The following is a 13,868-nucleotide window of genomic DNA, read 5'->3' on the forward strand; positions in this document are numbered from 1 at the left end:
CTGGCGGCCTGTTTCCTCATGTCACACGACTCTGTGAGCAGGCAACATGGCGCACGGAGTTCGCTCTGACCGGAGAGGCCGTGCGGCTGTTTGCGCGTTTGCAGTCATTCTGTGTTTCCTCGATCTCCCTCTCGCCGGCCCGTGAACCAAAGGGCCCGAGTGCGTGTGTCAAGTCGCCTCTCTGCCGAGCCCGGGCAGACACGGAGCAGGCGCGCGGAAAATTGGGGCGAAAGGGAATTTCAAATTCGGGTCATTCATTCATTTGGGGTTTATTATAAACACGAAAATAGCTGTTGTTGACTATTGAAACTTCACCTGGATGAGCACGCGCGTCCACGAGCGCGCGCGCGCGCGTGCGCGAGGAGGGTGAGTGTCACGGCCCTCTGCAGACGGGGGGTTGGGAGCAGTGCCGATTGGTTGCTGCTCACCAACACAGTCAGTCGGGGCTTGTTTTAACATTAACCGGGGGCACTTCGACAGCAGGCAAAAGAAACCATGTAGTAAATAAGCCGCTGTGGCTGCTAGGGGACCGCTTGTGCCACTCTGAACCTCGCCGCAGTTTTTCGGGGCTTTGCAGCGTGCTGGAGATCCGCCTGCCGTCTCGTATTTCTAGTGACAGCTTTCCAGAGGGCCGCCGCAGATGAGGCGATGAAGTGCAGAGAATGAGAGCGGTGCCTTGGCCTGCTAGTGCCGCCGCTGCGGGGATTGTGCAGATCCGCTTTCACAAACCGAGAAAAACCCCCGCGCTGTGCCCCACCATCAGACCTCCGCCGCCGGGTTCACGCGGACCGACCTCCAAATGGTGAGTTTTCCTCGTTTTTACGCGTGTTGGTGATGTTGCGAACTTAGTGGCGATCAGCCCCCTTTTTGTGTGTGTGTGTGTGTGTGTGTGTGTGTGTGTGTGCGTGCGTGTGCGTGAGTTAATAGCCGCTTCCTATGTCGGTGTGTGGTTGTAGCTTGTTTGTGCGAGCCACTCACTGTGTTCCAGTGATGGCTGAGTGTCACTACCTCCACTACAGCCCCTGCGCTCCTGCGTTCACTGTGGTAGGCAGCGATCGCCATGACCCACAAGCCCCCAGACAAAGCGCTTGTGTTGGCTGATAGTTGGTGAATGAAACGTGTGAACGGAGCGGGCAACAAGCAGTGTGCGTTTCTGGTTTGTCTTGTGCCGTCCGACCGGCCTCTAGTATGGAGGCCATGCAGTGTCGGCTTAAGTGTGTGTGTGTGTGTGTGTGTGTACGTACGCGCAGCCCAATGCTGATATGCTCCTTCATGGTTTCTCTAGTTCTGCAGCATTTGCATGATGTGATTGTCAGCATGCTTTATTAAAATGTACAGCTTACAAGGCTCACTGTCCCACAGAGATTCTAGCTATTGAGAAACTTCAATTGCACATTCACATTTCTAATCTGCCTCTCCTTTTTTTTTTGTTTGACAGGATATAGCCATGACAACATGAATCAGTCGTACAGACAGGCTGTTAGGGGCTCAGTGTTTGGTTCAGGCCAGCCAGAGCTGAGGCCCCGCAATGGCCTTGTGAGCACTTCCTATGCAAACCAGTGTGGCATTGTGAAGCGTGTGTCAGACCAACCGTCAGCTGTGCAACTGCCATCCTCCAGTCTCAAACAGCCGGCTGTACTGGGGTACAATCAGCCCGACCGAACTAACCGCTACGGTCCGCTGAGGAGGCTGCAGGACCTGAACACTGTGGTCAACAGGCCGGGCCTAGAGAGGGACCACCGTCCACGGAACCACTTGCACTGTGCAAGCCCAATCAGCGATGATGATGATGATGATGATGATGAGTTTGAGGCACCAGCAGTCCAGCTGCCTCCTTCTCCAGGCAATGATGATTCAGAGCCTTTTGAGACACTGCAGGAGGTGAACAGAAATGGCTTCTCTCCGCAGAGTCCTGACAGCGTGCAGGGCTGTTCGCCCATCCCAAATGGCTACCTGCATTTTGAGTCCACGCTCTTTGACAGCGGTGACCTTAAGGAGAAGCACGAGGAGGGGGGGCACAGAGGTAGCGAGGACCTGGCGCCTTTTCACCGCTCTCAAAAGTTGAGTCGGGACCGAACTGTTGCTGCCGGTGAGGCGCCATCTGGCACCAGGATGGACAGAAGAGCATACAAACCTACTGTTTTTAATCTGATGTCCAAAACTATATCTGAGCTCAACCCTACACTAAGCCCCAGCGCACTGCCAGAAATCACTATGAGAGATGGGTGGAGTTTGGGCGAGGAGTCGGACAGCGATGGTGAACTTGCTTCTCCTGACCCTGGACTTATTTCACCAGCAGGCACCAACTCTAATGTGAGTCTCAAACATCCTGGTTTCTTACCTTATAACGTTTATCTATGTTGTATTTACATGGAGAAATAAGTTGGGGGTGTCTGTGCATCAAAGTGATAATGATTTATTGTACCTGTACAGCCACCAGCTGTAGGCCTGTGACAATGTCACCACTATTATAATACTACTGATGTTTTAGAAAAACATTTTAAGCACATATAGGGGGCAAACAGTTCTCTAAATTAGGTTTTAAAGTTTTTTTATTGTCCTGGTTAGTCCAACAGCCCAAAGAAAAAGACTCTTCCGACAGTAAAATACTTGGAAGGAGACTTGGTGTGGGCAAAGTTCAACAGACGGCCCTGGTGGCCATGCCAACTAACATGCGATCCAGACCAGGGGACCCACACTAAGATGAAAGGTGAGGTTTTAATTTGCATGTGGATTTTATGATCAAATTATTTCCTACATCTTGACCTTCACCTGACAGGTCAATGCTAACCAAATTAATTCTATTTTTTGCAAGTTCATTAACAAATGGACATGTATTTTACTTTGTTCCAGTTCCCAGTCACCGTCCTTGTCGGATGTATTTCCTGGAGACAGTTGGAGAGACTGTAGAATGTGCCTGGGTCCCAGGGAATGCCATTGTTCCCTTTGAAGGCGGCCATCAGTTTGCAGACTTGCCTGTGCTTCGACGGAGAGGGAAGCAGAAGGAGAAAGACTATAAGTATACGGTAAATGTTTATTAAATAGGTTTTAAAAAATCTAATCTAAACTTGCAGTGAACATTATTTTCAATGAAAATTCTGTTCTTGGCAGATACCCAAAAGTTTACTGACTGCGTGGAAAGTCAGTGTGACAGAAGCTGAGCTTCTGCTTCCTGGTCGACAAAGGAATACTGAAAGTGTGCTTTCAGTATCCTTTACTGGAGAGGAGCGTGTACCCAGCCCACTACCTACTGAAAAGCAACAGGAGGCCCCCTCTCCCTCTGTGGACCTTGGCCAAACCCCATCACCAAAAATGCCCCCAAATGAAAATGAGCACCATCTTCTAAAAAACTCTACTGTTCAGTCCAATAAGGGCAAAGTTTGTAAGAAGAAAAAGAAATGTCTGTCAGACATATTTGGGCATATAGTTGGGGGATCCAAAGAATCGTCTGTTGTCACAAACGTGACCAACCCGTTTCATACGACAACTCGTGCACTGAAAGAAGAGCCAAAGGACTCCCCTTATGCCGACCTGGATTCAGTTCCAATGCTGCATCGTCCTAAGCGCACAGCAGTGTCTCCAACACAGGACGTCGACGAACTGGTCAGAAAAGAACATGGTCCAACGAAAGCTAAAACAAAGTTCACCGAAAAAGTGAACCAGTGTACAGATTCCCATGATAGCATTTCAACAAATACATTGGCGTCTAAAGATACAAATTCTGAACAAAGTTTGGGAAGCTGTAATGAACGGTTGTACAGTTCAAATGAAAAGCACTCTATGACTCTTCCTGCCAGCAGTGGTCTCATGACGAGGGCTCTGAGAGCGGAGGAAGAGACAGATCTCAAAGATGCACTGGCTACAAGCCAAATCTCAACAGATGCCCACAATGACAATTGTCCTAGTAATAAATGTACTAATGCACCCATCAAAACTGAAATGTCTCCTATCTGGGAATACCCCATCAATGCATCATCCTCTGCTGATCACAGCTCTCCAAAAAGGCGCGCAAGGAAGCCTGATAAGAAACTAATTCGCAACGGCTCATTGATGAAGTCAAAGTGTGCAGACTCTACTGCCCCCGCTGTGCAACCTGTTGAGATCAAGACAGAAAATGCCGTCTTGGATCTGTCTTCTTCTTCTGTGCCCTCATTGTCCCCAATGGAGGCGTTTCAGGATGTCAAAGAACTAATGTTTAAATCTCTTGAGAAGGAGGAGAGCAGTGACTCTGAGCTCACGGCCTTTCGGCCTCGTGCCAGTTGTAAATTCAGTACCTTCCTGATGCTGCTGAAAGACATGCACGACACGAGAGAGAAAGAAGGCAAACCCCTGACTGTCCCGCCAGCATCTGTCCTCATCAAGGAGGAGCCCTTGGTCATCCCCGCTGCTACAGGAGGCGACCTGCTGCAGGGGATCAAAACGGAGAACGGCCCATTAGGTAAATCCAGAACACCCCACAACACAGCGGTGAAAACCAAGAATAGGACTAAAGCTATCATGGCAGCTGACACATACCACTGTGAAGACTTGACTGTTCGCTCTCAGATCGGGAGCTCAGACAAGCAGCGGAGAAAACAAAGACTACCTGCCAAATTGAAATCCAGCATACCCGGCCTTTCTTCAGACCTGGCTGACTTGGCCTATGGCAGGGAGTTCGTTAGCGGCCACGCCGACTTAGCTGTTCCCGGATCTCGTCCTCCGGTCGCTCCTGATCCCTCGACCGGCTACCTCGACAAGAACTCCGAGTCCACACTGGCTCCAAAGAAACGCTGGAAGTTGGTGAAGGAGGCTTTTGACAATAAGGGAGAGGTTTTGAGCGAGGTGTCTGAGATGAATGGCTCTTACGCCACAAGCGCATCACCAGATCTCGATCTCGACCTTGAGAAGCAGGAAGAGAACGACTCGAGCGACACAGCCGGTAAGACACAAACAGCTGCCGATAAGTTTGTCCGCCGTGATGCTAAAATGAGTGACAAAGTGATTTGTGAGTCATGTATGTTTTTACACAGGACATTCAGAGAACAAACGTCTCCGAAAACCGACTAAAAGGCTTCTGGAGTCAACCGAGGAGTACGAACAAATATTCTCTCTGAAAAAGAAATCAAAGAAAAACACCTTAGAATCCTCCAAAACTGTAAGTTCGGGATTTGTTTAGTTTCCCCACAATACAATGAGAGTTAGTTCTGTAACTTTCAGTACTTTTCAACATCTTGTAGCATCTTGTATGTCCCCTAAACTGTTAACTGTGCAGCACACAGTGTGTAAAGCTTTGAACAAATGTTTTGTCTACATACTGTGTATACACACTGTGCCTTTAAATTACCATACATTCAGACTCCTTTTTGTAGCATGTATCTTTAGGAAAGACATATTCAATTCATTTTTATTTGTATAGCGCAAAATCACAACATACATTATCTTAAGGCACTTTGCATAGTGAGGTCGAGACCTGACAATATTACGGAGAAACCCAACAGTATCCACGATGATCACTCACTTATGGATGTGATGATGTTGTTATTCATAATAATCATAATTGTGTCAGATTTGGATCCATGCACAAGGGGAGAGAGAAAACCTGAAAGTCAGTTAGTTATTGTACATCTAGCACATTTGGATAGCCACCGCAATTGGCCTTCTCTGTGAATATAAAATGGATCTGCTTTTACTTTGCTTAAGTTTTACCACACCCAGTGCATTTAATTTGAAACGACATATTTGATGAACAGTCGTGCTTTATTTGCATGTGTACGCAGCAGACGTCGGGGATGACCCCGCCAGGATTTTTTCCTTCAGCCCCGTCCTCTGTCGAGTCCACTGAGGCTCCTGTAGAGCCTGAACCCATGAGTCCAACTCAGGAAGAGCTCCCTCCTCTTCCATCCCCGGTCTCTCCACCACCAACACAACCCGATCTCCACACAGAGACGACAGAAGAAACTGATCTACCTCCCGAATCTGGTAAATGAGTGAAAATGAATGTGTTTTCACTGAATATCATGTTGAACCGTGAAGCAACTGTCTTATTGTGTGAAATCCATTGGTGTTGCCTTGTTACATTGTTGATGTATTATTATTTTATTACCATAGACACTGGGGTATTAATCCAAGAAAGAAAGAGGCCAAGGAAGCTGTCACACAAGGTTCTTGAATGTACCATAGAAGAAGTGTCTGTTGCTCCTACAAAAAAGAAGGTACGTGAGGACTGTGTGTGTACTATTCTAGTTAGTATATTTTTTTAAATGTATGCCTTTTCACAATTTGTTATCGTTAATTTTTTTCTAGGAGCAAAAGCTACCCGCCGGAGTTACCTCAGAGCTGAAGGTGTTAGTCAAGAAAACTCAGGTCCGTTACAGTACCACTATCTTCATATCCTACTAAACAATATGAGGATAATTTTATCACATGGTGTTTAATCATCCTGAACAATGTCACCTCATATAGGTTGAATCTGTGAAGAAGGAGAAGCCTGAACCCAACACATCTTCTGCCCCTGCTGAAGCCTCTCGGCCCTCGGAGAGCAAAGGTGTCCTCGCTCCAAACCGACCGCCCAGCCCCCGAGCATCCAAGACCCCAAAGCCGGAGACGGAGATGGAGGCCAGCAACACAGAGGAGAAACAAAATGAACACACTGGGACACTTACTCACATACCCGAGGTGTGAATGTTAAAAAGCCATTGGTCGTCCATGAGAGGAAAGAATGTTTACATCCTAAGTCCATGAATATTGGCAACAACTGCTCTCTCTCTTCACATCAATAGGTTTCATCTGTTGGTTTGAACGACAGCCACTCTCCCCACTTGGATGTTAAAGCGAAAATAGGAGCGTCATCCTTAAAGGAAAACGTGTGTCAGGTGAGATAATCAAAAGTACACCTATCATTTTTAACAGGTAGATCTTCAGAATGTTGCTCATCATGTTTTTTTTGTGTATGTTTGTGCAGGTATGTGAGAGGACAGGAGACCTGCTGATGTGTGACGGCCACTGTTATGGAGCCTATCATCCGCAATGTATTGGCCTGTCAGTGGCTCCCAGGGGAAAATTCCTTTGTCATGAATGCAAAACCGGTGAGTACACTCAGTATCTGTCCCTGAACCATTTAATGTGCTTTTCTGACATTCTTGAGTTTCAGAAATACATTTGTAAATGTCTCTGTGTTCCTTTCAGGTGTCCACACATGCTTTGTGTGTAAGAAGTCTGGTAATGGGGTAAAGCGCTGCATTATACCACTGTGTGGGAAGTTCTACCATACCGACTGTATATTGGCCTACTCTGCAACCCAGCCACATAACAAAGGCTTCCGCTGCACTCTGCATGTTTGTCTGTCCTGCCACATCACCAACCCTCTCAATGTCTGCAGCTCCAAGGGTAAGTTCCAGCGCTGCCTGTGATGACTGTCGTATTTTAGAAATGACCCGTAGCTCTTTTCCACCAACAGGGAACTGGTTCTTCAACCCGTTTCCACCAGTTTTGAGCAGAAACATTGTGATCATAGAGGCATTTGTTCCGCTGTTGCTTATATTTTTTCTACTGCCAAAAAATGGGCTTGGACCAGCTTTTCATAATAAGAAGATGTAGAAGACTTTTACTCGCAACATGAATGGAATGTAGAAAAAAAAAATACTTTTCATACACACTGTGAGAGTACCCATCAGAGTAAAGTCACTGTCATATTTCTTAGAACAGAGAAAATGTCTCTGTGTGTATTCGGAAAACTCTTTGGCTGAGATTCTACTGTTGCCATCACTACATTTTCTACCTTATGAGCAACACTGTGTATGTAATAAATAGTCCAAAAACACATTACTGATCGCCATCAGAATAAAAATGGGTCCATGTTGATTTTCACCAACCACTGAACCTGTTAATAATATCTCAGTTGTTGGTGATCACCAGGTGAACAAACATTCGTTCCGAGAATCACTGCACCATCTCTCGTTATTTGAATATTCCTTTTTTGAATTACCATTTTCCCTGAACTCATTATTTCACGGTTTTCAGGTTTATGACCAGAAATATCTCTACCGAAGTGGCTGTAAACGAGAGCTCTTTGGCATCTTTGCTAATGTGTCATTAGAAACATCCTTGACAGCTTCTGTTGCTGGCAATACAAACAATGTGTGTTACCTCTGATTTTGCCAATTTTACCTGGTTCTATCAAACTGTTGCTGCACAGACACAGTATGTTCATAATCACAAGTTAAACTTGGCACATTTAAATCAACAGCTGTGTGTGTTACCATCTCTGATAAACCTGTACAAGTGAATCAAGTTGAAAGGGGACACGACATAAAGCATTCATTGGACCGAGAGCACTGTGTGTTATCCTGGTTATTGTTACAAAGGTAAATTAAATGTCCAGTTGTTCATTGATTAAGCCATTTTTGCTCCTCTTGTGTTTTTATTGTAGGTCGTCTGGCTCGATGTGTGCGCTGCCCAGTGGCTTATCATGCCAATGACAACTGCATGGCAGCAGGCAGCTTGGTGCTGGCAAACAACAGTTTCCTCTGTCCAAACCACTTCACTCCCCGCAAGGGCTGCAAGAACCACGAACACATCAACGTCAGCTGGTGCTTCGTCTGCTCCGAAGGCGAGTCTGGTCTTGTTTCATTGGGGTTTTTAACTTGCCATCAATACACAAACAGTTGGTACCCTTTGCAATCATATGAGAAAGTTGTACTAATGTAACCACATGTCAAATCTTACAGTAACAAATCAGTAATTGTCTTGTCACAAACACAGTCCTCATGCAAAAACTTCATGCAACAACGTCCACAACTTTTTGAGTAATCCTGCTAACAAACAAACAAACCAGCCTGAACCAATTACATAACCTCCTTGGAGAAGGTAATGATCGGTTTGCTCCATCCAACATAGACCCCTCCTCAATGTACGCGTCTGTGAAGATATTTACTTTGGGCTTACAAACTATTTAATCAAATCATATCAAATCCAAAGTCCTGAATGTTGTCATAGACTCTACATAACACATAATTCTCCATTTGATGAAAACAAATCAGTAACAAGTTATTCCAATATTAAACCTCCCATCATTCCTCCCTGGTTAAAGTCACGGTCAAACGTGACCCATCTCATCAGTCTAAACTGTTTTCGAGTAGTGGTGATTTACGTTCCCTGAACGATCCTAAGTGGGACTGTAGTCCATTGATTCAAAGTAGTAGTCCTGTTCATACAAAGTGTTTTCACCCAGTACGGACAGTAATCTTATATATAACTGTGAGGTTTCCCCAATTCTTTTCATTAAATTTTTTAGTCTGGGTTACAGAAGCATGCTAGTAATCTTAGTTGTGCTACTTTATAGTCCTCAAGCCTGGTAATGATCTACCCCTGTTCTCTTTCGACAGCTGCTTATTGTTCTTGAAATCCTCTTATCCCAGTCATTACATCAAAACTGTTTCACTACTGTAAAATGAGTTCATGTGTGAAACTGTAAGTTTATCATACTATTGGACAATTTTTTTTTTACAAACTGTCTCTCTGGGGCAATGTGCATGATGAGATGTAAATTAATTTAACTAATGTAATCATCCCACTTAAATGCTCCCACTTGGCAAATACATTTTTTTAAAACGGCTTTTCTGTCTGGTTCTATGAAGTATCTTCACAGTGATTTATCTTTTTGAAACCCAGTAACTTAAAAGGCCATTGCAGCATAAAGGAATATGACTTTACATCAGCATATGACTTAAGTTTTGCACCATCCTTAGTAACACTGATGTCAAAGTTGCAGCCCCTTCTTTCATCGTCTGCCTTGTGTTTGCTTTGTGTCGTTTATTGTGTAGAAATAATTAGTCAACGACAGTAAACTAAAACTAAAGTGTTGTGTGTTTGCTGTGGTTTTGTAGGGGGCAGTCTGCTGTGCTGTGAAGCCTGTCCTGCTGCCTTCCATAGGGAATGTTTGAACATAGAGATGCCCCAGGGCAACTGGTTCTGCAATGACTGCAAATCTGGAAAGAGGCCCCGTATTAAGGACATACTATGGGTCAAATGGGGACGTTACAGGTAGGCGCTAAAAAATTGCTCTAAGCAACAACTACAGTAAAGTCCCCGTATTTGTACTCATGACATCTGACTCCCTTAGGTGGTGGCCTGCAGAAGTCTGTCTGGCCAAAGACGTTCCAAATAACATCTTGAGGATGAAACATGAAGTGGGCGAGTTCCCAGTGCAATTCTTTGGGTCCAAAGATTTTGTGTGGACATACCAGGCCAGAGTCTTCCCTTACATGGAGGGTGACACTCACAACATTGAGAAAATGGGGAAGGGTGCAGATGCAGTGTACAAAAAGGGTATGTGCTTCAGTTCAATTTATTTTTTCGCATGTGCCAATACAAAAAATGCTTTCTCATGCTTCATTTTGTTTTAGTCTTGGCTCCGGTTTATGCTTTGATAGTCTGAGTAAAAATCATGCCTGTGTCCATAGCCCTGACTGAAGCAGCAGAGAGGTTCAGAGAGCTCCAGATAGAAAAGGAAATGAGACAGCTTCAGGAGGACAGAAAGAATGACAAGAAACCTCCTCCATACAGGCACATTAAGGTACTGTGTGTCACAAAACATACCTGTAGGCTGACCTTAAACCTCTTCACTGAGATATGCTGGTAAAATGATGCCTCTGTCTCTCAGGTGAACCGGCCAATTGGAAAGGTGCAGATCATCACAGCTGACCTCTCTGAGATCCCACGTTGCAACTGTAAGGCCTCCGATGAGAACCCCTGCGGCATCGACTCGGAGTGCATTAACCGCATGCTGATGTACGAGTGCCACCCTCAGGTGTGTGTGGCGGGGGAGCGATGTCAAAACCAGACCTTCACAAAGCGCCAGTACACAACTGTGGAGATTTTCAGGACACTCTCCCGTGGCTGGGGTTTACGTGGTGTGTCAGACATCAAGAAGGTACGTTGGGGGGAGAAAAAAAAATTATAGAATGTGATTGTAAAGTATTTTCAAAATTGTCATAATTCCTCAGTTTTGGTCTTTTTTTTTTTCTTTCTTTAATCTCCGCTACATCTCAGGGAGCCTTTGTGAGTGAATATGTTGGAGAGGTGATCGATGAAGAAGAATGTCGAGCCAGGATCAGACACGCCCAGGAGAATGACATCTGTAACTTCTACATGCTTACACTGGATAAGGTGAATCTGAGCTAAATACCTACAAACACTATTGTATATATATGCTACAGCTTAGCAACCCATCTAATTCATAATGTCGATCAGATGGTTCGTGCAAACGTGCTTGTATTTTATTTTTTAACTTTTAATTTCAGGACCGGATCATTGATGCTGGGCCCAAAGGGAACCAGGCTCGCTTCATGAACCACTGTTGCCAACCAAACTGCGAAACCCAGAAGTGGACTGTGAACGGGGACACCAGGGTGGGGCTGTTTGCCCTACAAGACATCCCAAAAGGTCCGAGTGACAGCCTCCAACTCACATTGGTGTTTTGTGTCATGTGTGAATGAATGCAGGTTAATTCATTAATGTAAAATGTACACACCCGAGAGCACAGAACTGATGTGACATGTACTTTAGGTGTGGAGCTGACTTTCAACTACAACCTGGAGTGTCTTGGCAATGGTAAAACTGCCTGTAAATGTGGAGCACCTAACTGCAGCGGTTTCCTTGGTGTCCGGCCAAAGGTAAAAGTACATATTTGAACAGTTTAAGTGCTTCGTGAACACACTTACACCCTTCAGATGATCCTGACGATGACCTGATGACCATCGTTGCCAAAAATTGCAAAAGAGCTGCCTTGTTAACTTCATTTTGTATTTATTTTTTCCCCCAGAACCAGCCGCCAGCAGAGAAACTGAAGGAAGGAAAGCGAAGGGTCTCCATGAAAAAGAAGACCAAGCAAGTAGTGACCAAGGAAAGGGAAGATGAGTGCTTCAGCTGTGGTGACGGAGGACAGATAGTTTCCTGTAAGAAGCCAGGCTGCCCGAAGGTCTATCACGCCGACTGTCTCAACTTGGCCAAGAGGCCTGCAGGCAAGTAGAGATGGAGGGCTTTTACTGTTGATGTAAGGATCCCTCTTAGCCGAAATTATACTAGTAAAGAGACACCGTTCAGTCTAAATTATTTTGTAGCCTGGCTCAACTTTTAAATATCTTCAGGCACTGTATTCTTTTCTTATTTGAAAGTCATACAAGCAGATTTGAACCAAACCTCTATGAGCTTTATAACAAACCTAAGTGTTTATCAGTCTCTTTCTGGTCAAAAGTTTTTGTTCTTTAGGCTAAAACAAGATGTACTCTGACCTGAGTAATGACACTACTCTTCTCTCCAGGGCGCTGGGAGTGTCCATGGCACCAGTGTGACATCTGTGGAAAAGAGGCAGCTTCATTCTGTGAGATGTGTCCCAGCTCTTACTGTAAGGAGCACCGTGAAGGCATGCTCTTCATTTCCAAGCTAGATGGCAAGTTGTCCTGCAGTGAACATGACCCCTGTGGGCCCGACCCTCTGGAGCCAGGGGAGATTCGTGAATATGTGCCCAACACGACCTCTATGAGGCCCGGGGCCATGGCTGTGCCCGGCACTCCCTCGCTGGTCCCAGACTCCAGAAGAGATGGTTCTGCTTCCCCCGTCTCCTCCCCTGCTGGCCAGGCCGTGCTGGGCAGACTGGAGCCTCCTCCTCGTCTCTACATCAACACAAAGACTGCCACCTCGAGCTTCATCCCCTCCAACAGGTCTTACCTCACAGACAGGACCGACGGTAAAGTGTTTTCCTCTCCTACCTCCTCCAAGGAGGAGAGAGAGGATGGTGAGGTGGAGGAAGGGGAGGTGTGTGGGCTAGAGGTGGATGAGGTGGAAGATGATGATGATGATGATGATGACGACGACGACGACGACGACGATGATGATGAAGATGAAGATGAAGAAGAAGCAGAAGAGGATGAGGATGAAATGGAGGAGATGGAGATAGTGGAAGATGAGGAGGAGGAGCAGGAGCAGGAGCCGCTGTATGGAAGTGACCTGCTGGAAGAAGACGAGGAGGAGGACAATGATGACGAAGGAGGAGACGTGTATGACACTTGGGGGGATTATGTGGATGAAGATGATGGAGAAGTGGAGGGGGAGGACTTGGAGGAGTGGGGGACTGTGGAGGACGATGTTAAATGACTCAGTCCACCCATTCCTTCATAACTACTCAACAAAAACTCTCAATAGACATTGAAAGGACAAAACTAGTTTGATATTTTCGTACCTACTTGAACGCAACACTGCCTTCACTTTGGTACTACATTGCCTTCTCATCCACTGCTGGACTGACAGTGGGGATGTGTACTGGTGCTAAGGCTCGAGGACTGATACGGTCCGTCTCTTTATACTTCTGTTGATATGTTTATTTGTGTCTGGTGCTGTTATGATCATTTGTTCTTTCTCTCAATATTGTTTACATTTTTTGGCCTTTTTTAAATGTTCGAAATGTAAGAAAAAGGTGAGAAGTTCCACCTGACCAAACTGTCACCATAAGGGCATCTTATGTTGTTACTGTAACCTATGTACGAGTGATAAAAAAAAAATAGTCCTCTTGAGTCCTCACTGGTTCATGTTACGATTAGACACAATACATGTTTGCTGTGTCTGAGGAATACAAAAATAAACCCACTGGAGTCAACAAGACTAAAATGATTGTTGTCAAGACAATTGATTCACAGTTCAATGAATTCCTCCTTTTTTTTCTCTTAATACAGGTAAGGTCAGAGCTCAGGATCGGACACGAAAGAAATAAAATTATGCCACAACATGTCAAAACCTAGATATGCATCACTAACATTGGTTTCACAACCATCACTGCTGTTCCATTATCTTAATTAGAATAAAATCAAAGTACTTATTCACTTGGTATCCATTAT

General features: G+C 45.3%; 1 protein-coding gene across 2 annotated transcripts; it reads left to right on the top strand.

Moving 5' to 3' along the window:
- The first annotated feature begins 63 nt into the window (after positions 1-63).
- On the top strand, positions 64-13,853 carry nsd1a (nuclear receptor binding SET domain protein 1a). 2 transcript variants are annotated; one of them, XM_047334285.1, is made up of 23 exons: positions 64-802; positions 1,439-2,313; positions 2,569-2,710; positions 2,854-3,026; positions 3,112-4,918; positions 5,010-5,134; positions 5,757-5,958; positions 6,088-6,191; positions 6,283-6,342; positions 6,442-6,654; positions 6,759-6,851; positions 6,941-7,064; positions 7,165-7,365; positions 8,408-8,587; positions 9,864-10,020; positions 10,100-10,305; positions 10,440-10,552; positions 10,640-10,909; positions 11,029-11,145; positions 11,280-11,421; positions 11,545-11,651; positions 11,801-11,999; positions 12,299-13,853. In XM_047334285.1, the coding sequence occupies exons 2-23, from the start codon at positions 1,456-1,458 to the stop codon at positions 13,129-13,131; spliced, it is 6,426 nt and encodes a 2,141-aa protein (XP_047190241.1). In that variant the 5' UTR covers positions 64-802; positions 1,439-1,455; the 3' UTR covers positions 13,132-13,853. The 2 variants fall into 2 exon arrangements, with proteins under 2 accessions (XP_047190241.1, XP_047190242.1); XM_047334286.1 differs by having other exon boundaries at positions 5,760-5,958.
- Positions 13,854-13,868: the final 15 nt, after the last annotated feature.

Source organism: Scophthalmus maximus, chromosome 9, assembly GCF_022379125.1.
Source record: "Scophthalmus maximus strain ysfricsl-2021 chromosome 9, ASM2237912v1, whole genome shotgun sequence".
Taxonomy (NCBI): Eukaryota; Metazoa; Chordata; class Actinopteri; order Pleuronectiformes; family Scophthalmidae; genus Scophthalmus; species Scophthalmus maximus.

Excerpts from the sequence above, each read along its gene's own strand:
- nsd1a (XM_047334285.1), top strand. The coding sequence starts at position 1,456 with ATGAATCAGTCGTACAGACAGGCTGTTAGGGGCTCAGTGTTTGGTTCA. Across the intron at positions 3,027-3,111 it reads AGAAAGACTATAAGTATACG|ATACCCAAAAGTTTACTGAC; the intron begins GTAAATGTTTAT and ends TGTTCTTGGCAG. Across the intron at positions 10,306-10,439 it reads AGATGCAGTGTACAAAAAGG|CCCTGACTGAAGCAGCAGAG; the intron begins GTATGTGCTTCA and ends CTGTGTCCATAG.